Here is a 26,017-nt window from a genome sequence, read left to right as displayed (position 1 = left end):
TCATGTTCTGTTTTCAAGTCAATCCCAGGTGCAGACTTGTTGCAGCCTGCGCAGACAGGCTGACTTGTAATTTTTTAATACATGATGTGAAACCCCGAAACCTGGCACATTATTTCTTTGTGTAATCATTTAGAGAACATAGCTGCCAAAAACACTTACCTAATGGTAACACAAAAAAGCATTAGAAAATTATTGCATGCTAATTGAGTCTGGGTTCAACATGACAACCACAAGCATATCACTCACAGCTTTAAGCAACTGCTTCATGGTCTTGCAGAACATGTTTTATAAAAACTATTTTTCAATGCAGAGCATTTTCTGTTATCAAGTCTGCCTTCCCCCACATTTTAGTGGATATTAAGAAATTCTCTATTGAGAGTTAATCAAAAAAACGTTGCACATTAAAGGTGAAGAAAATAGAATGATATGAATTTATCTGTAAAATGCAAAGTGAGCTGAAGGTCTCTGTAAAATATGTAAATTTGCATATGGCTGTATCATGGCAGCTCCTTTTAAACCTTTTATCTTAGACTCACCTGCCAATGAGGAAGCATTAGACTTGTACTTCAGCCTTTTCTGAGAAGTACAGATGAGCTTTAAACTAGGTCAGTTCATACTAACAACTATGTCCTCTTTTATTAGGAACATAGCCCAAGCTCCACCCAAACAGTTAATCTTGCTGTATCCTGATGATGCAAACATAAAGTTGGCGTCAGTCTCCTCACACTTCAGTAACAATCATTGTTTACTCAAAAAAATAATGTCTTTTGTTTTTGACAGGTCTTTTTTTTTTTTCTTTTTGGCTCTGATGACTAAATATTTAATTTAGCAGACCAAAACAGTGCAAATACAGTTTTTTTTTTGTTTGTTTGTTTTTTTGCTTTTGCTCAGGGAATGTTAGACAAAATGAAATGCTAAGAAGCAACAGGGCAAAAACCCCTCTCTAGAGACCCTGGTTTTGTAAAACAAATCAGCATTAGCACCAGTGGAGTGGTGGTATTTAAAAACCTCCCATCCAGGAAGTGACACACTTCTGTCCTGTACACTAGCAGGCATGCGGGCCTCATGTTCCCTAATCGGAATTTTTGGGCCTCTTTAATGCAGAGAGGTGCAGATGTTGTCTGGTATTAGGCTGTGCTGTTGCTGATCAAAGCCGGGGATAGTGAGCCCCTGCTGGCATGCCTCTAATCCTCCCTCATGCATGCAGTCCAAACTGCGGCTGGTGCTCGGGTCGAGAACAGTCGGTCTTCCCCATGGAGGGATCCTTTTCAATGGCTTTGCTGATGGGCAACAACGAGTTCAACCATGTGAGGATTTTGGGGAGCAGTTGGCAAGAGCAGCTTGGAAGACAGCTGAGAGGTCAGGATTCTACCACAAGGCCAAAGAAGCCGTTTCCCCTTACAGCTAATTTTCCTAGTTCTATGCCTAAGAGGTGCCTGCTTAGCCTGACATTGTTTAGCCTAGATTCGGTTGCTAAGAGCAAAGAAAGGAGGACTTTAGTTAAATCATTTCCCCTTCTGTTTCTGCCAACTTATTTTTGCCAATTTATTTTTAAAAATAAATGTGTAATTATATATACATATTGTATATAAATAAGACAATACAATAAAATGAGGAACTTGCAAAGGGTTTCACAAGAAGTCAAGGTCTTTAAAAAGCTGGCTAGAAAGCGATGGAGAGATTCCAACGTGGATTCTGAAGCAATCTCATCTGGTCTAAAGGACTTTCTTCTTCTTTTTTTTTTTTTTTTTTTTTTTTTTAGAGGAAAACAACTTATACAGAAGGAGCAATCAACCTGCAAGCACGTCAGCTTTGTATACGAGCAAGAATCTTATTCTGACAAGCCACATGCCCTAGTAATGTGCAAGCTGAGGATGAAGCAAACTGTGAATGATGATCATCTTGAAAACTTAAATTGCCAAGAATCTCGTTATAGTACCGTACTTGTTGAAGTTTCTCATGTGATGAATTTCCATGCAGGTTTGCACCACATAAACACAATATTCTGCTGGTATTGTATTAACTGGTAAAGTTACTCTGCAAAGTGCATGAACAATGCAGAAAACTGTAATTGTATATTATTTTAACAGTAAAAGAAATGGTTGCTTTTCTTATATAATTACATATAATTTTTTGTTGTACATTTTTGTGTAAGCAGGTGGAGACCAGGGTCATACCATCCCACAACTAAGAGACAATTTACAACCTCCTGGTACAGTAGCTGTGTTTGGTCAAGTTCTTTCATGAATGCTTTTAAAGACATTTATGAGGGCGACCAGCAGATCTTGGAATGGAAGGCAATAATATAGAGGAAAACAGAGATATGGGAAGATAAATGGAATCTGTCAGATGGTGTGAGGGAGGAGGAGATGCAAGAAAAGATAGCGAGAGGAGGGGGAGGTGGATCGATCATGAGAGAAATTGAGAGAGGGAGGAAGATTTGGTCTGAAAGTAGAGAGGGGATGGAATGTCGGCCATGAAAGCAATCTATATAAAAAAAACAGTTCTGTTAGCTTTAACACCCAGGAGCTGAAAATGCTATCCTCTCAAAGTCTGACTCAGCTGATGCACAGATCCAGTTGAAGATTCAGGTTGATTTGACCAACTTGCACATAAAAAACAGTCTTAACCCTTGTAAGGTGTTCATATTTTGTTTACACAGCCACTGGTGTCTGCACTTTACAGTTCAAATTCAACATAAAAAAAGGCTTTTCACATTAAAATACAAAACCATGTTCATTTCACTCCAATTCCATCCAAAGAAACAGCATATATGGTTGATCTTTTTGCTTTTTAACTAACAAAAAAATGTACTACTTGTTCATGTTTGTTTTATGACAAAAACATATACATTTTAAAAATAAATTTCTATTCAATATGAATTCACATTTATTTTTATCTTGCAATTGATCTGTAAGGCTTTATGACAAGCTATTGAATGCCAAACTTGGACATTTTCCTAACGCTAACCATTGCAAGTATATTCCTAATCCTAACCTTTACCAAAACTTTTTTCTCACTGTACCTCAAACCTAACTAGTAGAGCGCAGTACAATTGAACGAAATAAAGATCAGAAAAATGTCTTCAGTTTCCACAAATTACCTCCCTTTGTTGGTGAAAATGGTCCTCTATATGTAGTACACACAAGCACACATATAAACCCAGAGGAACCCCCTTTCACTTCTTCCTCCTACACACACACTAAAAGACACACGCACACAAGCCCACACACAAACAACAGGCCTAGAAAGAAGCACAGCATAAAGAGACACACTTTTATCAGCTCTGGGTCTGGTGGACCCGAACACCCTGAAAGTAATGTAAATGTTTAGGGAGGGTGTATAGTGGGTGGTCATCATTTTTTTTTCAAATTTATGTTCTTCACAGAAAATGACCCAAGGCCAATGAATCTCAGTTTGAAAAATGAATTACTTCGATTTGCTTTGCTACAATAAAAAGTGAAAATAGGTCCCACAGACTTGAACATCTAACATCTAAGGGGTAAAATACAAGAAAAACATTTTGTTTACTGTTCTTGCTTTTTCTGAGGCTAAATGACATGAGAAATAAACTTGAACTCTGAAACGTGTGAAATCTTATGCCATAATTACGTAATACCTGCAAAAGGCCATTAAAAAATACTTTTAGCAAGCATAATTATTATTTTTTTTCTCCCCTCCAGGGGGTCTTTTGTGGGCTCTAGTGTCCCTTATATGAAAGTAGGCTGACAGCAAAGGGAGAAGGGGGAAGACATGCGGCAAATATTGCTGGGTCCGGGAATCGAACCCGCGATGGCCGCGTCGAGGACTCAAGGCCTCCAAACGTGGGCCGCGCTATCCCCTACGCCACCACAGCATGCCCTAGCAAGCATAATTAAAGGTATGAATTAGGGAGCCTTAATTCTGCACGCGATATTTGCAGATTTCTTCACATACAGGGGGATAAATGATTATTCAAATGTAATAAATCTAAGAGAAAATGACACCCGAACATCTGGCTTTATAATAGATTATTTCAACATACCAAAATACAAACGAACAAAACAAAATGGGGGGATATTAACACAATGGACAGCAGCCTTCAAAGAACAAATGGAAATGCCAACAAAAAAAAAAAAAAAAAGACTCTACAGCTTGTTGTTGGAAATTTGAAAATTATTTTCATAGAAGTGCAAAAAGTGCGAGTGTGGGAGCAATCTGGCGCGCTGACTGTACAAAAGGAGCGACGTGGCACAGACAAGACAGAGAGACTGGTTCTTCACTTAATAGCTGCCACAGAGCCTGCTGGAGAAAGCTGGGAGCTTCATTAAGCCTTTAAACCCTGCAGAGACGTTTTAAGTCATCACGCCACTGGCTGCTGCATCCTCAGACATTCCCAGAGGCAACAAGGCAAATATGGAGTTCACAGCTGAGATTTCAGAACGATCTGCACAAGTAAGTTTCATGACGACTGTTTTTGAAAACAACAACATGCTGAGAAATGGAATACTGACTTTTATTTATGAGGCCATTTGGCATCTATCTCTCTCAGCTACACTGAGAAAATGTTTTTTGCATTTTACAAAATTTCTCTTTTGAATTAGTATTTTAATCTGAACAAAGGAAACAAAATTTGTGTTTTTAAACTAAGCATCATCTTGGAGCTGCGCACTTATTAAAGCTTCTAGCGATCTGATATCAAAATGGAAACTCTAAACAGGTTTCTAGTGATAAAGAAAGTCATAAGGAAGTAAATGAGGCTTATTGTAAGTGTGAGGCTTCTCCTTGTTTCTTTGAGTAAATAAATTGACAGTCATTTAATGCTCAGATTCATAAAAACATTAAACTTGTAAATTAAAATAAAATGCATTCGGAGTTAACCCAGATACTCCTGGAAATGTTTGCTGTGGAGTTTGGCTTGAGCTCAAAGTAATAAACTCGAGATATTGTCGGGATTTGCTGAGTAAGAAATTCAATAACATTGAGCCAACAAGCATTAAAATATTATTTATTTCAAGTCAAGAACATTGGCAATGAATTTTTGATGTAATAAAAAAGTAATGCACTATAAATGTTGTTTTGAGAAACCAAGCTTTACGGTTATAATGGGTGTTATTATGGTCGAGTGCTATATGTAGGTCCTAGTGCACATATTTCTCATGACGGAAGAATCATCATGAGCAGTCCCACTGCGTGTTACCACTTTGTTCTGCAAGAATCATTTTTCATGCCAAGCTTAAGTAGTTGGTAAACAGTACACAAATAGGTTTCTAGGTCAAGAAATTTATGAGGTTTTAATTACTCTTTTCAGGAAAAGCACTGTTTTCAAAACATCTAAGAAACATTTTGTATTTAAAAATCTCATTCATGGTGGGTGAAAACACCAACCTAAGCAGGAGATACTCTCAATACTTGGTGAAATCATTATCTACTGCATGTTTTTACACATATGGGCAATTAAACCGGAACTGTAAAAAAAAAGAAAAGAGAACAGACATCAAATCTCCAGAAAAGCCAGACTTTATATAGTTGTCAAATTGTGGACTTGTCTGGAACATAATTTGCATGAACTAATTAACTTTTAGTTTCTTTTTTTTTTAGCCAATCTTTCTTATGACAGATTTTTTTTCTTACTTCTTTCTTCTCTAATAAAGCTGACCAGGCATTACAAGAGACTCCTCTGTGGGCAGTTCTGAAAGGATCCCTCATCGGCCTGCCAAAGAGGACAGCGGCCCTTTGATCTAGTCGTCCTTCTATACATGCGTGTGCATGAGTGTGTGTATGAGGGGCAAAGTGTGTTTTCTCATCTGGCCTCTGCAGAATTGGTTCACTCGAAGCATGCCCTGACCTCTTCCAAGTCAAACCGATCTTTGCATTGTTCAGACAATCTGGCATAATGCACCATGGCAACTGTTCCATTTAACAGGCTCTTTATATCTTAGTACTCCAAGCCTAATCATGCGGAGTACCTCATGTGTCACTCATATTAGCACCACAACAAAGCATACTGCCTTTCTATTAAACGTATTTGTGTACCAATAAAATTTGCATTACACTGTTGTTCAGCAACTAGCTAATTATGCATGGTTTGTATGTTGGACTTCTTGTATCAAAGGTCGCTCAGAGTGAACGGCCATGCAGAGAGAGAAAAAAAAAAGGCCTCTGGAGTGACAGGGGACCGGCCTTGCTGTCAGCCGAGGTCAGTCGTATCTTCCCCTATCTGTTTTGAACAACCATTCAAAACAAGCTCAACATGTGTCTGCACACTATCACCCTCATGCATCCCCGCCTCCAAAATCCCCTTCCTCCACTTCCTGCTCAGCAGACGTGGCTAACATTCTAGAGAAGCCAGCGTACATTCCTCACATGCTTCAGCTGCATAAAGAAATGGTCAAGGAGCCAACAGACATGTCATAAGGGCATCAGTCCTTCTTTCTCAAAGCAGGACAAGCTTGTGTGCCTGAGAGTCCTAGTCATTGTCCTTTCACATATGTGCTTGGGAGTTAGGTCACTTGCAGAATGAGCAGCCTGGGTTTTGAGTGGTGCTGTCGAGGGTAGCAGAGCTGGAGGCTATCTCAAGTGACCGCTGTTGAGCTGTCTCACATGGGATGTAGAGTTACCTTAAGAGCATCAAGGCATCTTTGGCCCACTGCATCGTTTTATCTCCCTACACAGGCTCATGTATGCTTCATCTGAGACATTTTTTTTAATGCACATCCCAATTAACTTCCATGAATTTTTATACAGCCAATCATATAATGTCATCCTAATTAAATCAATCCTGCACACCAGCAAGGGAGTTTAAGGATCACCACAGGTTGTTGAGTGTGTGTGATTGCGAACTCAAAAACTTGAGGCCATTTTTAGCTTACAGGAGCTCTCAATATGTCAAACTTTAGTGCCAACAATTGCTCATCAAACATCTTTACCAGACGCACATTTCAGCCACCCCCGGCTCCTCTTCCAACAACCGTAGCAATACTGGTGAAGAAAAAGGGGGCTTCCTGAGCTTCGGAGGAGCAGCATGTTAACTCAGCTTGGCAGGCAGTAAGTGTGACAGTAGTTGTGCTGGATGCCAATAGGACAGGCATTGCGCAGCATCTCAATGACTTAAACTCACAGAGTCCACAGAGGGGGCTTATGGTCCACCCAGGCCATACCGCTCCCACCGCTATTCTCCATCCAACCACAAAGGCATTCAGGCTTTTCATTTGGATGATAATGGGCCAAAAGCCGGAAAGGGCCCCTTATGTCTGCACACCATAAGTTGTGCTGAATGCCTTTGTGGCAGTGTCATGCATGTTCAAGGGAGCAAAGTGGGCTGCTTCAGGCCAACAAAGACAGTTAAAGCCGGAAGAAACGAAAAATAAATACGCTGACTGATCAGAGGAAGTTCCTGAGGCAAGGTAGATTTAGACAAGTGCTAACAACCTCTGCATCACAATCCCACTTGTAACATTGTGACCAAAGAGCAAACAAAGTCAGAATATGAAATATTAAATAACATCCATCCAAAGCAGAGATGCAGCAATTAGTCATCCCAGTATTGGAAATGGACAATTTCTCCCATTCTCTGATCAGTAATCATCAAGTCAGTTACTGAAACAATGTGATTTTTGATTTTGTGCATCCATCTCCCACCAAAAGCCAAGCATGTGCACTTTGATGCACTTTCGAGTTTTAATACAAATCAGATAAAGGTTAGGTACATACGCTTTGATGAATAAACTGTGAATCTTGTAATTCCTTCATTTCCTGTTCGATTCAAAACTCCTGCCTCCAAGAAGGAAACTGTAGCCCTTTTATAAACTTTGTAGTCATTATGATAATTTAAATTGTCTGAATCAGAAAGTCAAATTTCTACACCAAACAACAACAAACAACAAACAAGAATGAAAATCAGCATTAGCTACCAAAAACTTGACCAGTGCATCTCGAATCTAAAGTAACATAATTAATCACCATAATAAAAATGCATCATCAACAGGTTTTGGTACGAGCAGAAACACAATATGAAAAAATTTACCTGCATAAAAACGTAACAGGGAGCCAATTTCTGTGTTGAGTCCTTCCTCTTGAACTCTCCAAGGGTCCTTAAATCCAAGCTTAAACAGAAAATCATTCTGGATCTGCAGAGGCCTCTCATCTGGACTCAGCCTCCTCACAGCTTCACCATGCAGCTGAACATACAGTGTGGGGCTGGTATCACTACAATCTCCATTTTGGAGTGTTGTTGGCTCCTGTTTCACAGCATCTTGACCACAATCTTGATTGCCAGGTGTAATATCTGTGGAGCAGAATCTTGACAATGAGCCGGCACTACTGCTGGGTGGCAGGCTGCCCAAACTGTGTGAGTTCAGTCTGCTGTCAGGGCCCACGTTTTTCGTCATGTCATTTAAATGTCCCATGCTGCACTGCGTGTAGCTCGCAGTGATAGTTGAGATGCCATTACTGTGGTCAATGCCTGAGCCAGACACAGGACAGTCGAGCTCCAGCTCGTCTGAGGAACTTCCATACATGTCGTGGCCCTCTGTGGCACTGTCAAATGAGGGGCTGAGGATGGATGCTTCTGTTCCCAGGATCATGTCATCACTCAGGGAGTCTCTGTGCTCACTGAGGCGGGCCCCTGAGCTCAGGTCATCAAACGCACTGCTCTCCACATCTGAGCCAGAGTTTAATCCGTAGCTGTCCACGCCATTCCTATGCTCCGAATCGTCGTCATTATGGATATCCATATTGGAGTTCAGGTCTGACAGCGAGCAGGTTATGTTATCCTGTGACTCTGATTCGGGGGTGAAAAGTTTCCCATCAACTTCCTGTTGCTTTTGCCTGTCATCTGCATTCTCCATAAGCAGCAGCCTCAATCTGTCACCGGGGTGCCCACTCACTTCTGCAGATCCTAAGGAAGTCTGCTGGTTGCACTTTCTTAGTGATCCGTCTTTCGCATGAAAGGAATCGTCATTAAATTCACACTTCACATTGCAGTTGCCATTTTGGTCAGTCTTGGGGGTATCTTTACAAAATATGCGCATCACCGAGCTCGAGATCGACTTGCTGCAGAGTTTACTCAAACGGAGCGCCACCTCGCCGGCTGTGTTGTCCATAGTGCAAAGGACTGGCCTGGGATATGAGGACGTCAGCCTATCGTGTACGTGAATGCAGCCCCGGTGCAAATCCGCTCTCACCCACTCGCGATCCGCTGGCTGCAGCTGCTGGTTCAAGCGGTGCTTCAGCAGAGTCTTCCTGTCCAGGCTCCGGGTGTGAAGGGACGCGGAGGACAGGGCCGAGCTCATCTTCGCAGTGACAGCTGAGCTGGCGGCGGTAGTTGTTGCTGCAGCTGCGGCGGAGAGGTTCCTCTTCAAGCGCCGCCGTCTCAACAGGAGGGAGCTGGAGTTACTGGACGAGCCCCGGCCATTAGACGCCACGGCCCGGTTTGACGCACTAGTCGCCGGCATGGAGGCGGAATGAGATAGGCTATTCCCGTTCTTAGTCTCAGCGCGGGAGGGTGCCGACCGTCTACCGCCATCATCCGCTGGAGTCCCCCGGGCGACAGACGGCCCGCCGGGCTTCTTCATTAACTTGGTCGCGCCTCCATCTGACGGCGCATCCTCGGCGACAGCCTGCACACTTTCCATCTCTGTCAGAGAAAAGTACCCTCCACTCTCAATAAATAGCGGTGCGCAGTGGGTTATTCCTGAAACCCCCTACATTTAAAAGCCTTAAAATGTTCCCAACGTGATAAATGTCCGCCAAATAGGCGGCGTTGCCGAGTTATGCCCTTAGTTGTCATTCACTTCTCGCCGTCTTTTCCCCGTCGAAGTGCTCTCCGCGGTTCCAAAAAAACATTTTACCCGATTAAATTCGCTGGGAAGAGGCAGGGCGCTAAGGGGGCAGATCGGGGCGGAGACGTGACTGTACCGTGCGTCCCAAAATACAGTGCTAAAATATGAAATGAACGTCGGCAGACCTCCTACGCAAATACTGGCTGATATATATTCATGAGGAGGGCACAAGATGGGGTCGCTAATAACAACGCAGGGAATTCTGGGAAACGTGTTCGCCACAATAAGAGCTCTTCTGAGGAAAAAGATGCAAGAAATACGTTTCCCATAATTCCTTTGTTCCGTTTCAGTTGAGCAGGGCGGTGAACTGAGGGGAGGCGTAAACATAGCTCCTATAAATGTTTGGCATTAGCCTGAGGTAGTTGTATGCTATAGTTTTCTTTACTTGTTGCGTGAACCTTGTTTGTAATGAAAATGAAAGCATAATTTGCCTTCAGCGAACTGCTATTTAACTGTTCAAAAAACGCACCCATATTTGCGAATAATTCAACAAAAACTGCCTGTTTATTTCATTGTATTGCAAATAATTAACATTCCAATCCATGGCTAAAATAAACTTGGTTGTGTGTCTTGTTACTTGCGACTAGTGGTGGCGAGTGAAACTACTTCGGCACCATCTCATCAAGACGCCATTTCACAAGGCCTCGGCTCAGATACGCTCTCATCTTGTTGTATTTGTTGCCATCTAGTGGAGAGGATTTTGTTTTTTTTTTATTATCCTCTAAATTCAGCAAGAAAAAAGCTGTTAAAAGTCTGAAGTACAATTTCAAAGTAGTTTTTTTAGTGTTTGTTTTGGCGCATTTGTATAACTTGCTTAGCTGAAGAAACATGATAAAAACACCACTTTTAAGCCCGTTTTCTGTGTCACCAAATAAGATTAAAAAGCCTTGTAGTTAATTTCAGAGTAGTTAAGAATATCCAGAGATTATTACATTTGTGCATTTTTGTTGTCTCACTGTTCTATTTAACTAATGAATTTATTGTAGGAGCTAAACTTTTCAGGCTGGGAAATGAAAAGATCTTCCATTTGGAACACACAATTTTGACCTGTTGTAATTTGCTAGGGTTAAAGACTTATAGTTCATAATGCTTTACTATCTTGCAGAGCATGAGAGACCTGTAACTTTGACAAACTAGTTCTTGCAGTGTCTTGAAACAGTATTCACACATCCCCTGAATTAAAATAAATATGGCAATTTATGCTATGGATCAACACAAAGTTATACGTAATTTTGATAGAGAAGCAAAACAATTTATGTTTTTCATTCAAAACCCCCTCTGAAAGAACTTCTTCCAGACTTCTCTGTACTTAGATTCACTCATCTTGACCCAGCAACTCTGATCAGATTCCATGTCCCTGCTGAAAAGCACATTCCCTACAGCATGACACTGCCACCATCAGTTCTCCATGGGGGTGGTTACATTGGATTTAGGCTAAATGCAAATGCATGTCACAATTTTCACATTACTTGTAAAAACATAAACTAAATATTTGCACTATTTCCTCCACTTAACTATGCACTGTTTTCACATAAAATCTAAATGCTGTACATTGAAGTTTTTGCTCAGTGGTTGCAACAAGCAAAATCTGGAAGAATAATTTTGCAAGGCATTACTCATAGCAAATAATTTAACCTCCCATTTATAACATTGAACTGGGGATTAAGAACTATAACAAAAATATAGTAAAGCCTTGTTTTAAATTATTGACACCTGATGTGTCGTAATTGTCCCCTACCACATCTCTGGAATGCCTCAGGTTTAACTCATTGACTAATTCTTTGAAATGCAAGCAATGTCTAATGCCAGTGTGTTAACAGCCTCCTTAGTTGGTAACATTTATCAATGTGTATTGATGATAAATATCCCAAGTTATCCTTTTAAATGTTATTTTAGTCAAAGCACATTTACTCTATTCTGCTGGGTCAAGTGTTCACATTTGTAAAAATCAGACATGCCATAATAAAAACACCTTTCTGATTTGAAAGATTCCTCACTTAATTTTTCAATTAGAATCAGTAATTCACTGGTTCAAGTATTTTTACTCCTTTAGTGATGCAAATATTAAATCTAGGTCATTAGGTTTATGCCACTCATCAATATTGGCATTAATGGAGTATGCAATTAGTTTGCAAGTTGCTTTTTGGAAATTAGCATTAGTATGCATAGAATGTATTACATAATTCAAAAGTACTCCATTAGTCCCAAAGGAAAAATAAATTAAAAAAGTACATTCAAATGCCTAAAAGTTAAGGCTTTTAAATACCTTAAAATGACAAGTCAAACTATTTAAATGCATTCAGAAATAGAATTTTATTGGCATGATGTGTTCCTTACATGGTATTCTGCGTTTCAGGAATTAAAAAACAAAAAACAAAAACAAGACTACTTTGAGTCTCACCGCCAACTTGTTAAAAGAAACAGATTATTGCTGATATCATGTTCCTTGATTCCAGCAAAATGCCAAACCTCATGCTTGATCCACTGGCTCGGGTCGTGATATAACAACTTCAAAATAGTGTATGTTCATTTCTATAATGTTCCATTTTTCTGAACCTGCAAATATTTCTTTTTTAAAAGGGGACCAACTATAGTTCTGCAGAAAGTGAATTTAACATAAAACACTGCATGTGTGTGTAAGAAGAGATGGCCTAATCAAATCAGGATTGTTTTCCACTAAGTGGTATTGATAAGAGTAATGACTGGAACAACACCCCTCTTCTGGCATATAAAACACATGCAGAACAAAGAAATGTAATGTTTTTCATCCCCAGATACCATCAGTTCACCCAACACTTCTTAAGTTTTTAAAATAATACAGAACCCATGTTCCTTTACAGAGATGAATCACAATATGAACAGATTCTAATCTCCGCTGCTGATGAAAATTTCATTCGCAACTTTTAAAGTAATACAGCATAAAAACTAAAAATAAAAAATAAGCAAAAAGCATAAGTGTTGAAATACTGGCTTAGGGATCAGTTATCAGAAAAACAAAAATTAACTTACAAATCCAAAAAAAAAAAAAAAAATTAAGCTGAACTCTTAACAGTACAAAGTACATAAGCAGTAAAAGGTCTTCAAAATGGTCACTCAGAACAGAGTAAAGTCAGAGCCCGTTAAATACAGTCTGCATCACATACCATGACACTTTCATTGCACCTTGTCCGAACGTATTGGTAAAGCTATCCAGGCAGATTTTACGTGGTCCTTTAAGGAAAAATTGTTCTGCAAAAACTCTGAAGGAAACATCCATATAAAACAAACTGCTAGACCCTGAAGACAGAAACGTGTCTGCACTGAAAAAAGAAAAAGAAAAAAAAAACATACAAATGGTGTGGGGAGAATTCATCTGAACCTCCTCTCTACAAAGGGTATTGCTTTGTTAAAAGCTTCAGGGACATGAGTATAAAATTAAAGTGTATAATACAGTGCACAGTTCGAGCCAAGAATAAACGTACATAAGCAAACAACACACATAAAAAAAATAATAAAAAAGAGAAATGTGGCAAGCAATCACTTAATACTCTCTTCAAAGCGTTGGAATGCCTGTAGAAATTTAAATTAGGTGTTCATGGTTGAAGTGGTTCTATTAAAAACATAAAAATTGACCAACTAAAAAAAAAATAAAACAAGATTGTTGTACATTAAAATCAGAAAATTTCTGTGAGCTGCAAATTTAACTGTAAAATGCATAAGACATTAATAAAAGTCATCTAAACAGGATTTTTTAATTCCCTAAATTTAACTTTCCTTCTTGTGTATCAACAAAATATACATCTGGAGAGAGTCTGGCAATTGTCCAGACTCTCAAATTCACAGTTAGCAATTAGATGTCAGCATTGCTGGTTACAGTTAGAATTGCACATATGGAGGAGCAGGAGCAGGACTACATTTGACTCACAGAACTCCAGAGGGCGCTGTAGTCTGGGAAAAGCAGAAAGAAAAAAAAAAATTGCACACGATTCTAATGCTGGAGGCTTTTCCTCCTTTATGTTTCTTTCTAAAATCCCAGCAGGAACAGTAGAGATTGAGTCTCTTCTCACTTAATCAGCTTGGAACAATTAACTCTCCATCCTCACTCAGGATTGTCCACAAGAGCTAAAAAGAGTTCATAGTGACAGCCTAATGGAGAGGAGGGGATTAAAAACATGTCCACTGAGACAAGTAAACTGGTGTTGTTGATGAACCCAAGTAGGTTTGCCGCAAGTATCAATCAACTGCAAACAAGGACTCTTTCGGCTGTCCAGTCTCCACACCACTGAGCGCCAGCCTGAGAGCTCAGCAGAGAGGTTTAAGAGACAGTTGAATGAGCCCCTTACAGGGGCAATGTGCATTACCTAGAGTTGTTTTGTGCTACTATAAGGGACTGAACAGTGGCTGTCAGCATCTTGGTGTGCAGCGCTGACTCAGATGTGTAAATCCTGAAAAGGCATTTCAGAATACATGGCCTTATTGAAGAGACGGGCACCGTTTTACTGTCCAGCACTTAAGGTTCTCCAGAGGAGCAGACTGGATTGCTCGAGACAGTTGTGGTCTACTATGGTCTGTGAAACCTGTAAAAACAAATAAAAAAATGTTTTAGGTATTTTATTAAAACTATGCTCAAATTCATTACCCAAAACTACAAACATCAACACAAAGTAGAAAAAGTGAATAAGTGAAGTGGATATAAGCCCAGTTAAAATGGACAGAGAGCATCAGTTAACAGGAAGACTTGACGCAGCTTATCGGATTTAGGACTGGACTACTGGGCCCCTTTGTAACACTTTATCCTTTGATCTAATCCATTCCATTGTCACTGTAGTCTTAGAGGCAGCAAAAGACCACAGCCATATACGTTTTCTTCCAAGATTGTCCTGCATTTATCTTCAGCCATCTCCCAGTCATCTTTGGTTGGCTTTTCTGTCTCTGCTGAAATAATAATAAGAAAAGCATCCCTGTAGACAGGTTCAGACCTGGTTGGTCTCATCTGACAAGCACAACATTTTCCACATTTGCTGTATCCCCTACATGGATTGTGGTAATGTGCTTCCTTCTTTCCACTCTTCCAGAAAGGTCAGATTTGTGAATTTCAAACAGACTCTCCCATTGAGCTATAGATCTGTAAGGGCCCTCCAGAGTAACCCTTAGCCGTTTCTCTGATTAATGGTCTCCTTGACTGGGCAGCACGTTTTGGCGGACAGCTATATCTTGGTGGGTTTGCAGCAGTGACCCAATCTTTCTATTTTCAGACAATGGAACAAGCATGGTCGTGTGAGACATCCAAAGCTTATTAGATGGTTTTGTAACCTAATCCAGCATCAAACAGCCCCACAACCTCTAACACACTTTCACAAAATACTATACTGAGATTACATTACACACAAGTGGAGCATTTACCAACTGGATGACTGCAGAAAGAAACTGGTTGCACAAGATCTTGCTTTGGGTTTTTAAGTTCCAGTACAAAGGGCTGAAAACAAATGCACACTACAATTTTCTGATTTTTATTTGTGAAGAACTTTGACTGTTGTATAAACCTCTCCTTGCACTTCACAATCAAGCCCTACTTTGTGTTGATCCCACACTTTATAATGTAACGTTTATGGCTTAAATGTAACAAAGTCTGAAAAGGTTCAAGGGTAACAAATACTTCTGCAAGATACTGTAAAAATAGGGATGAGGGGTGCAATAATGTAAGGAAAGTCAGATGCAAAATTAATTCCTCTAATTACCTGGTTAAATGACGACTGGACTCATGGACTTCCATCTCGTTGCTCTTAAAATCGTTGAGTTCTTTCCTGATTGCTGCCTGTAGACATAAAATAAGATTCAGAAAAGTAGCAATAGCTTTTCAGAAAAAAAAAAATCCTGCAGTCTCTAAGCCATGTATTCCAACACTTTTTTGTGCACTTCATGCATTATTTATACTTCATTCAAGGCCATGAACAATTCCACTGAGTTCTCTTTCCACACACCATAAGACCCACATATTTTCCCTCTGCAGACAATCATGAGCCCTAATATGATAAGCAGTCCTTTTCTGGTCCAATTATGCCTCTATGAATAAATTTAGGAAATTCAACATGCCTAAAAAACACAAAGAAATGTAGACCCTCTACAATAGCCACAGCCATTCATTCACACACACATATGATTCATTGGCATGTCATGTTCTCTCCCCTTTCCTATTTTTAACAGTGGCTAAGGCAAATGGGCCTCAGTGTTATATAATAAGTATAGGTTTGTTAAACAGTAAGTCATTGATTACTAATTACAAGTTTCTCAACACTTTGATCAACTTATAGTTTGCGATTTACATTTATTTAATAAGAATTGTTAACAGTGCCAATACATGTGGCGTTTTATAATCAATTAATGTCAAATGTATTTTTTTTAGTACAATTTCAGGTGCAAAATGGTGGTGCAAAATGGTGGTCCTACACAAATATATGTATATATATTTCAGGGGTTTTGAATGTGGAGATGGAATCATATGAGTAAACTCAGTCAATTTAGAATTCAGGTCACCCAAACTGTAAATGCTTGTGTGTGCAGGTTTATGAAATACATTTTACTTTTTGGTCTTATTTTGATGACTCTGAGTTCAGCTCCTAAACATCACATTTATGCTAAGGCAGTGGTTCCCAAAGATTTTCTTCTGGGCTCCCCCAATGGTTCCCAAAGCTTCCCTTCCCCCCACCCCCCACCCCTCTCCCATGGATTACAATAAAATTCCCCACAAAAAAAGAATAAAACAAAAATCAACTGGGCACACACATCGCTCAACCAGACATAAACCTATACACAAATTTTGTTTTCAAGCTCCTTTGAAGTTTATGTCACACTTCAGGGTGCAACAAAACACACTACAAACCATCTTTACAGTGAAACACTTTTGTGTAACAGTTTTTTTTCTTTTCATTCATCCATACTGCTTCCAGCCCCCCCCTTCCAATAGTACTGCGCCCCGCTGGGGGGTGCGCCCACACTTTGGGAACCACTGTGCTAAGGAATTGTGGTTCTTAGACAATGGCATAAAAGCAAATATCAAAGCTAGGTTTCAGCAGTAGTAGTTCAGTAGTGGTTTCAGTATGCTTGTTAATTAAGCAAATCACATCAGCCCTCACCCTCTGCTAATGATCCATCCTCTGAGAAGTTCCTGACCCAGCTCACATACTGAGCACCGTATTACTGCGTCAGAAGTCCATGTCCGCTGAATTACTGGCTTTATGAGATACGTCTTCAGCAGTGGAAAAGTTCAGGACATAAATCGGTTTGCCAGGGGGACTTTAATTCCAATTTAAAATGTTATGTGTGACGGCAATCCAGCAAGGTGATGTTATTGCTTTACTATTTAACATGACTCAGGGGGACATCTAGAGCCTCAGGGAGCAAGTACTGAGGACAGCAGAACAAAAATTCTTTACCCAATGAAAGAAAAAGGAGAGGAAAACGTCAGCAGAACAGCACCATGGTTAGGGGTCCCGAAGCGTGGTTTATCCAATTATTCTCTTATGTAAAGGACTTAGTTGCGTAATAAAAATGCTGATTCCCTATGATGTTCTCAAGAGTTCCTCAGGTGTGACCTGGGGAACTCTGAGTCACGAGTCAGCAAACTGAAAGAAGGCAAAAGATGCGCTCAGCACAAGTCTGGCTCTCATTAAAAGTCAGCGGCGTAGATCGGTGGACAGTCAGCAGCCGCACCGCTTCAGGATGTTTACTCGCTTTCAGAAACAAAACAGCTGAAGTGGAACATGACACTACAAGACAGGAGAAACATTAAATCTAGCTGAGTCATGGTTCGCCTGCGTCAGGGGCTACATCATGTGAAGCAGCCATGAGGAAGCTCAACTTCAATTTGTACAGAATGAAATTTAGGTAAAAAAAAATTAAAAGATTACATTAGTTTAATTAAAATAGCCAAAGTAATACTAGCCTTATCAGCTGCCGTGAGTCGGGTCCAGGGTTTGTCGGCTCGCCGGTCATAGTCCTGGGCATCCGAGACCTCTACATAGTCACTGAATCTGATAAGAATTTTGGCTTGTCTCAGCTCCTCTACAGTGGGCCTCTGGCTCAACTAGAACAGGAAGAAAAAAAAAATCTTATGAAACAGAATAATGTAAATCTATTTGAAGCTGCTGGATTAGACGGACCTCAAGACTTTTTATATAATCAAGCTCACAAAAGGAAGACTTGCGAATTATATGGATAACAGAGTTCTACAAATCATGCTATTTTGGACAAGACCTTCAAATTTAAAATCCTGTGCATCATCTTTAAAAACATCTATTTGAAAAAATTTCTAATCACCTTAAATGACCAGGCGAAAGTTCAGGTATTTAAGAAATAGAATTCGGTTAATAAAAGAATAGGATACTTCAGCTATTCTTTTATTCTAATTGGTTATAAACCAACCAACTTTTAAAATTACATTATAAACATTGCAAAATTACAGTATTCTTCAGCATCGTAATCAACATCTTTTACCTGAGAAATAATGACTGTTTATGGTCTGTTACTGTACTCAAACGGATGTAAAAATATATCTTGCTATTTAAAAGTCTGCAAATGATAACACACTTCACTGATATTAATAAAAAGGTTTATCCAAGTCAACTTAAACTTTCAAAACAATCATCCTAAGAATTCATCCCTAAGATTCCCAGAAGTTTTAATGCAGAACAGGAACCGGTGTTTTTAGAAATCAGGTTTCTGGTGGAATCCCTTTCAGAATAAGGAATACATTTTTATTTTCACATTTTGTTTTTATTATTTACAGAACTACGTGCTGACTAAAATAACAAGAAGAACTCTATGTCAAAGGAAAATTTAAGCCTCAAGTTTGTCAACTAAAGAACCTGTGTATTTTTATAACCGTGACAAATTCTCAATAATATTTAGTACCTGAACTCCGACTGGTCCATTCTAACAGAATATGTGTAATAATTTGATTTAAACCATTTCAGTTTAGTTCTGACTGCATGCTTTCAGTTGTTGTTGTTCCACTGGCAGCTGAACACTTGAACCAGTCTCATGTCCTTTTGCAGTCCTTAAAGAGTTGTCTTTCAAGACTGGCCTGTGTTTACCTCCTGCCATGTTCCAATTAGTCCTGACCAGCTTCCCTGTCTCTGCTGGGGAAAAAGTCCCCAAATCCTTAAGGGCAGCCACCACCATATCTCATTGCAGAGAGAGTTTTTCACCAAAGTACTTCTGACTAACATTAGTCCGAGTTAGTCAACTTCAAAGGACAGTGTATTTTTTTTTAACTCTTACTGCTTCACTTTCCTTTCACTTAACTGGTTCTGAAAGAGCAAAGTGTTCACACCACCAGTTAGGAGTGTTTTTCTTCCCAACTATTGTTTGCAAAGAAGAATTCAGAGTTATTTGTCACTATATAGTACTAAATTAACCTTAAAAGTATAATTATGCTCCACTTTAATATTACATTGACTTAATTCAAACACTTTCTTACAGTAGACATTTCATTTATTAGATACCATGTTTGGAAACCCAAACATTTAGATTCACTTAAAAATGCTAATTGATTAATATTTCTTTAACTTGGTTTTATTTCAGCTCAGCATCTTAGCTCAACAACATTAGAGATTCTACTCCAGTGCACTTTCTGCTGGTGAGCAGAAAGTGTTGCTGTTTAAACAACATTGAGGGGAACAACACCTCTCTATGGGGTCAAAATATTTGGAAGCCAACATGCTGAAGGAGCAAGGGCAGCAAGGACACAAGGCTCTCCAGTGAAAAAGCTAAAAAAGGAAAACAACATCAACAACAACAAAAAAACCCCCATAATGCCAGCCCTGTAAAAGACAAGATTTTTTTTTACTGTTCTCAGTGTTTATTTATCCTGACCTTTCATTTGCTCCCTTCAGTGATTTGAACAGCAAGTGTGAGTTTGCACCTTCAGAGCTATTTCAGACTCACCTTTCGTGTCAGCCTTCGTTTTATTTCCCTCTTTTCCTCCATCTCTTCCTGCTCATTGCGAGCTGCAGAGATTAAGAGAAGCTGGTTTACTTTACAGCAGGCAGATACAAAAAGGAGGCTCTTTGTGGGATTTTAATGAAACTGTTGAAGGGATATAAACACTATTTATAGAAAGTGGCTCATTAGAATGACACTTGACTGGAAAATACTTCCAGTGTTTGCTTAAAATAGTTCAGTTATTGACCGTAATGCTGTTTGACTTGGGTTTGGGGAGACAATTATTGCTTTGTTCCTTTCAAGTCCTCTCTGTGCTTTACGGGGCCAGTAGTTTTAATTTAGCGAGTGGTCCACTGTAGATTTTCACCACATCACATGCACAAAAACATCAAACTCAGGAGGCAGTTACAGAAACAACCGTCAACAAGAATCCTCCTGGAACCCTGTTTGCAAAAGCTCCGCCAGTCAAACATGTACTAGTGCTCAACATGTATGCACTGCTGTCGCTGCTTCTGTATTCTAGATGGCTCCTTACTAAAACAGAGAAAAAAGCCGTTTGTTTAACCTTGGTGTTGGTGTGTGTGCAGAAGCAATGGATTTATCACTCATTTGTGCTTTCCTTCTGTGCTCTGCCTATCATGCAGGAGCCCCTGGGAAAGCAGGAACTGCTGGTAAGCTTGTCTTTGATGTGAAAGCGGCAAAGTCCCAGGCAACAGAGCTGCTTCTCGCTGATACGGTGTACGCCTGAACTAAGACACAGGTCTCTGTAGACACGGTTTCTCAGGGAGTCCTGCTGCATGCCTGCTTCATGACAAAACGAATGACCAAGGAGGAACAAAGCAGCAAATGTTTGTCAATCGCATAACCATGTCAAACTGCTGAACTGCATGAAAAATGGGGTTCACTGATGGCCAAAGTAAATGTTGACGTCATTTTATTTTTATGAATTTACAAATTCATAAAATTCACAGTTTGGGGAAAATTCTAACACTTACGTTTGAGGATGTTCCTTTGCTCTAGTTCCTCTGCTGTTGGTCTCTGGCTCAAGCGCCTGACAAGAAACACATGCACTGTCAGAACATTACCCACTACAAAAGCTCAGACCACCCCGCCCCCCCTAAAGGTGTCACTAAGGTAATAGATGTGAGTATTTTAATATCAGCATAACTACAGATGTTCTTTAAAGACCTCAAATGGTTGTTAGAGATGCTTATGAAGACCAAGGAACACAGTAGATGTTAGAGAGTTTTTAGTATTATCATTTTATTTTCTTACTCTAGTTCACATTAAGTCTATAGATCTTTGTGATTTTCTGTTTAAAGTGTTCTCTTCTTTAAATGACCTGGAGGTCACTACTGTCTGTTCAACTTTACGAGAAATAGATAACACTGAGTTTCTCAGACTTTAAACCCTTTTGCAAGAACACCTCCTAATTTAGTAACCACCTGTGAGCAGTCGTATTTTGTTTTCTTGACAGTATTGACCAAGATTTGAACCGGGCTCAGACCTTTGATCAGATATCACATCTGGACCTGGGTTGTTAGATGTTTGGGTTAGAAGCTTTACGACCTCTGTTGTTTTTCCTGACTGCCCCCTTGCCTGTCCTTCTTTGACAATAAAAACAGGAGCCGTTGTAAGGGCAGCCCAGAACGCTCTGTGGAACTGATCGGAGGAGAAGTTTGATAGAGCCTTCCCTTTTGCAAAAGTTCCACGTAAAATTCATATACGTTGTCTGTGGTTCTTTCTTTTATTTAGGTTCGAAAGGAAAATACCTATCAGTAGACAAGGATAAAGTTAAGGATTTGTTTAAATAGTGGCTCATGATTAAAAAACAACAATATTCTCTGCTCTGAATATTTTATGGAGCATACTCATGTTCACCTTCTGAAAAAGGAAGCTGTGAAAAATAGCAAATATACACAGACATGGTTGTCCTTCTAAACCTACTGGCCATTCAAGATTAACCACAGAAGCAGCCAAGTGGCCCATGGTAACTCTGGAAGAAAATTGACAACTCATGTGGAGGAATCTGAGGGACAGAAACAAACCTTTTCTTAAAACAAAGGTTTGTTTTAAGAAAAGACAAATTACTTTATTTGTGGTAAAGTAATATTGTTTACTTTACCACATGGCATGTAAGGGTCAGAATAGACCCATGAAGATCAAAAGTAAACCTTTAGCATGCATATGTTATGTTTGGCTACCACTGAACAACAGCCTGGTGTAAAGAGATACACCATCCAGTGGAACATAGTGGTGGCAGCATCATGTCTTTCTTCAGCAGGGACAGAGAAGATGGGAAGAGCTTATAAGAAAACTGACCAAGTTCAACAAAATGAAATTCTGAAATAAAGGCTTCAGTTTGATGTTGGAGTTTACCCTTCTAACCCTACAATAACCCAAACATAAAGTCAGTCAGTATCCATTTGCTAGAATGGCCTAGTCAAAGACCATACCAAAATCCAACTGAGAATCTGTGACAAGACTTTCAAACGTTTGCTAACAGATTCGTTCCTTCCCGTCTGACTTTGATTAATCTACTATGTAAACAAAAGGACATACATAACTGCATGCATTAGTTTCTTTTACGTCACAATTATTTTCTGCTTTATGTTGGCCCATCACATACAAGAAAATTTGTTAAAAAATTCATACAATTTTGTCGTTGGAATCTGACAATATGTGAAAGTGAAGTTCAAGACCTTTGTTCTTTTTTGCTCTCAAACAAGCAGCACATTAAAAGACTGATGTCAGACTGGTTTGAATCTGTAAACATCTTGATTTTCATCCACTCTCAGTGTAAGGCAAAAGCAACACATTGCAAAACTAAGTTCAGTAGGGGAAAAAAAGCCTCCCATAAACAGTGACAGAGCAGAACAGCCAGGGCTACTTCCCGCAGACACAATGTCTGCTAATCCTCAGATAACAGATCTTGACAATGGAGCAGTTCAGGTTCTCGAAATGCACATGTCTAGCACTTGAGTAGATGAGCTGCAACAGTGGAAGAGCACGTCCAGTTCCATTGCTGTCAGCTAAGATCATTCAGCCGAGGCTGTACTGCGCCCAAGCTCACCAAAAAAGTGAAATAAAACTAAAAACAACTGAAGTCTGAAAATATGCACTTTAGTCTGCATATGATAAAGTTTTATTTTTGCTGAGGCTGCAGACAATGTAGTTAGAATTTGGTGTCGACAGCACAAATCCATCGACCCATGGAAGCTGCTGCTACTGGTGAAATGGTACAAGGGGCCTGGGGGGCAGTTTCTTGGCGGATGCCTACCAACCAATCATTGATTGCATGCTTTGAGCGATCAAATCTTTTTTTGCTGATCATCATTATGTTGATCATATGTCTGCATTCTTTTTTTGCATTTTCTAATGGGTACAGAATTGTTGCTTAAACAACCACGTACCCATTAGTAACAATGAAGCATGGTGTAGGTGACTAATGGGTACATTATTGTTGTTTTCCATTTTTCAGTTGATTTAGGTGACTATTCAAAAGGTAAATCTAATGGAATAACATCCTATTTCAAAGGGAAAACATGATTTCTGCCTGGTTTCATGAACAAACGCATATATCTCAGCAGTCATCAGATCTAACTTCAGTTAAACACTATTGTAATCAGGTGCTAAACCTCAAGCCAAAATCCAACATCCAACAACATTAATTTTAGATACAATTAAGGCCAAGAAGTGCCCTACTTAGTATGAGTATGGCAAGTGCAGCTCAGAAAAACTTGGTTCCCTCTTTTCTCTTCCCTGTATTTATTCTCTAGATTTTTGACAGCAAGTCCCTGGAAAGTTAAGTAGTTGACATTCACAGAGCAAGTTCTTCCACAACTGACAATGAGATTTAGAATGAAACACCTCGACTTGGTCCCAAACTGAATAAAATACAAATAACTTCAGAACCTTTTTTAGTTTTTACTTTTCAAATGCTTTCAACACAGTGGTGGCTCATTTGACACCATTAGAAGATTAAATGCGAAACCTAACAGCAACTTGACAGGGGCATGCCTAAACCTACTGAACCGGTGTCCAACTGAATGTATGAGAATTCATCAACGCAATGCAGTAATTAAATCATCAAGAGCCATACCATACGCTTGCTTTGATCCAGCATAGGGCAAATCAGACGCTATCTAAATATAAATAAAACGCTTTTATTAGAGCTAACAGAAAGGCTATCAGAAATTCTAACATTTGAGGAGACAAAGTCATGTAAAAAAAGATAAAAGGATAATCATGTTCTTACATAACTTTCAGAGCAATAAACTCTAGACAAGCTCCTTTAGGTACAGCTTGTCTTTGTACCCCACTTTGCCTTAAGAACTGTCTTATTTGAGGCATAGATTCAACACGGTATTACAAATACTCCTCAGAGAATTTGGTCCATATCAAGGAGTTTCAATCCCTGCTCTGTCTGTCTCCATTGTTGAGTCCTCGGGCAAGACACTTCACACGCCTTTTCTGCTGATGGTGGTCAGAGGGCCCAATGGCGCCGGTGCATGGCAGCCCCAGTGGTACAGCGTGGTAGCTCACCACCATCAGGGTGTGAGTGTGTGCATGAACTGGTGACTGATTGCAGGTACTGTAAAACGCCATACAAGGCAATAGAGGCCATTTACCATTTGTTACTGAATTTCTTTGGATCTTGGCATGATGCCTAGCTTTTGAGGATCATCTGATGTACTTTACTTTGTCAGGCAGGTCCTATTTAAGTGATGTATTGGTTGAGAACAGGTGGGGCAGTAATCTTGCCTGGGTGATAAAGGTGTGATAAACCACATTTAAGCTATGTTTTAACAGGGGGTATGGGCAATTTTTTATTTATTTATTTTTTTCACAGAAGACCTTATAAGTTGTTTCTTCTTTAATAATAAACACCATAATTTAAAAAACTGCACTTAGTGTTTACTTATGTTGTCTTTGACTAATATTTAAATTAAACATGCAAAACAATAGGAAATCAGGAAGAGGACAAACACATTTTCACACCACCGTATGAGCTCAGCAAATAAATACTCATTTGTGTGGTTTAAAGAATCAGCTCCAGCATCATGTGAGATTGTAAAATTGCTGGTATGAGAAAAAAAAAAAAAAAAGATTTTCATTTCACTGTTGTGAAAAACTGGAGTGGAGCTAGTTTGGCACATGCATCACCGTGGTGATTCAGTGAGCGAGGGAGGAAGTCAGGCAGGAGGAAGAAAGAGGAGAGAGATAGTGAGCACACACTGGAGAGAAGACAAGAGAAGGAGACAAAAAGGGAGGGAGGATGCATCACTGAAATTAGGTCAGCTCCATTTTCAGAGACTTCTTAACGAGATAAAGCATGTCTCCTTATCAAATGTTTAGAAGACAAGATGAAAAAACAAAAGGATAAAAATAGAGTTTGAAAAAAAAAAACAGAGCGCGATCCGTATTAGATCCCATCGCAGTTCTGTCAGCACAATCTAACCCAAAATGCTTGCTTTAGTTGAAGTGAGCCATTGCCCATAAGTTGAAATCATATAAAACGTTGTAGTAGGTGTAAAGTAATTGTATTTAGGTTAAAGTACAATTCACCTTGTGAGTTTGGTGCCTATTTGCTGCCTTGATTCCAGCCTCTCCTCATCTGTCTGCATAGGCAAGATGTTTTTCTCCTCCAGCTCTCTTTTTGATGGACGATTGCTCAGCTTGATGGCCAGAGAATCTTTTCGTAGCACTTTCTTAGCCAGAGTACCTTTAAAAATAAAAAGGCCATATTAATGATTTAAAGTTCTTTCATTTTGAGCCCAAACGTGAAAGTTTACGGTATACACAGCACATTCAGTAGTAAATGTCTCTCTCCTGAAAGACCCCATAGTTGCTCTTACATTAGAAGGGAGGGTGACACAAATTTTAATTTCAAAACATATATAATTATCCTGATTATAACATCTTACCACCACCGATCCATTACAAGGGCCTTAAATGTCCCTTGTAATTGATCAGAGTTTAAAAACTTGAACAATATAAACTACAGCCTCGCTCACTTGTGAATATGGAGTCGTCGTCTTCATCATCTTCCTCATCGTCATCCACATCATCCTCTTCATCCTTGTACATACTGGGCAGGTCTTCATAATCAGACTCGTTGGGCATATTCTCCTTGTCGTCTTCGTACTCGATTATTACTGATGGTACTTCTCTCCTGTCCAAGGGAGCACACTGAACACTGCCCAGTAAAGCAGAGCTATGGATGAAAAAGGAAATTTTGTTATAAATTTTATTTTTATTAGAGTTTAATCATC

At 39.5% G+C, this 26,017-nt stretch overlaps 2 protein-coding genes and 1 long non-coding RNA gene across 4 annotated transcripts in view; 1 reads left to right on the top strand and 2 right to left on the bottom strand.

Annotated features, from left to right (window-relative positions):
* The window catches only part of phlpp1 (PH domain and leucine rich repeat protein phosphatase 1), a 51,265-nt gene extending 41,340 nt beyond the window's left edge, over nt 1-9,925 (bottom strand). Inside the window, exon 1 of the mRNA XM_028020763.1 lies at nt 8,006-9,925. Within this exon, the coding sequence (XP_027876564.1) occupies nt 8,006-9,614 (1,609 nt within the window). The 5' untranslated portion in view covers nt 9,615-9,925. The remainder of the gene's footprint in view (nt 1-8,005) is intronic.
* On the top strand, nt 4,167-6,039 carry LOC114146572 (uncharacterized). The gene is made up of 2 exons (XR_003595914.1): nt 4,167-4,434; nt 5,634-6,039. It is a non-coding gene; the product is annotated as an uncharacterized LOC114146572 (long non-coding RNA).
* Nucleotides 9,926-12,115: 2,190 nt separating the features above from the next.
* LOC114146876 (phosphatase and actin regulator 1-like) overlaps nt 12,116-26,017 on the bottom strand; it is a 45,443-nt gene continuing 31,541 nt past the window's right edge. For both annotated transcript variants that reach the window (XM_028021291.1, XM_028021290.1), the window contains exons 6-12: nt 25,760-25,959; nt 25,311-25,467; nt 20,738-20,793; nt 19,746-19,807; nt 17,743-17,883; nt 15,539-15,615; nt 12,116-14,377 (exon numbers count right to left, since the gene is read on the bottom strand). In XM_028021291.1, coding sequence (XP_027877092.1) covers nt 14,362-14,377; nt 15,539-15,615; nt 17,743-17,883; nt 19,746-19,807; nt 20,738-20,793; nt 25,311-25,467; nt 25,760-25,959 — 709 coding nt within the window. In that variant the 3' untranslated portion in view covers nt 12,116-14,361. The remainder of the gene's footprint in view (nt 14,378-15,538; nt 15,616-17,742; nt 17,884-19,745; nt 19,808-20,737; nt 20,794-25,310; nt 25,468-25,759; nt 25,960-26,017) is intronic.

The sequence above is a fragment of the Xiphophorus couchianus genome, chromosome 6, assembly GCF_001444195.1.
Source record: "Xiphophorus couchianus chromosome 6, X_couchianus-1.0, whole genome shotgun sequence".
Taxonomy (NCBI): domain Eukaryota; kingdom Metazoa; phylum Chordata; class Actinopteri; order Cyprinodontiformes; family Poeciliidae; genus Xiphophorus; species Xiphophorus couchianus.
The sequence above is the reverse complement of the archived record's forward strand: the minus strand, read 5'-3'. Positions and strand labels throughout refer to the sequence as shown.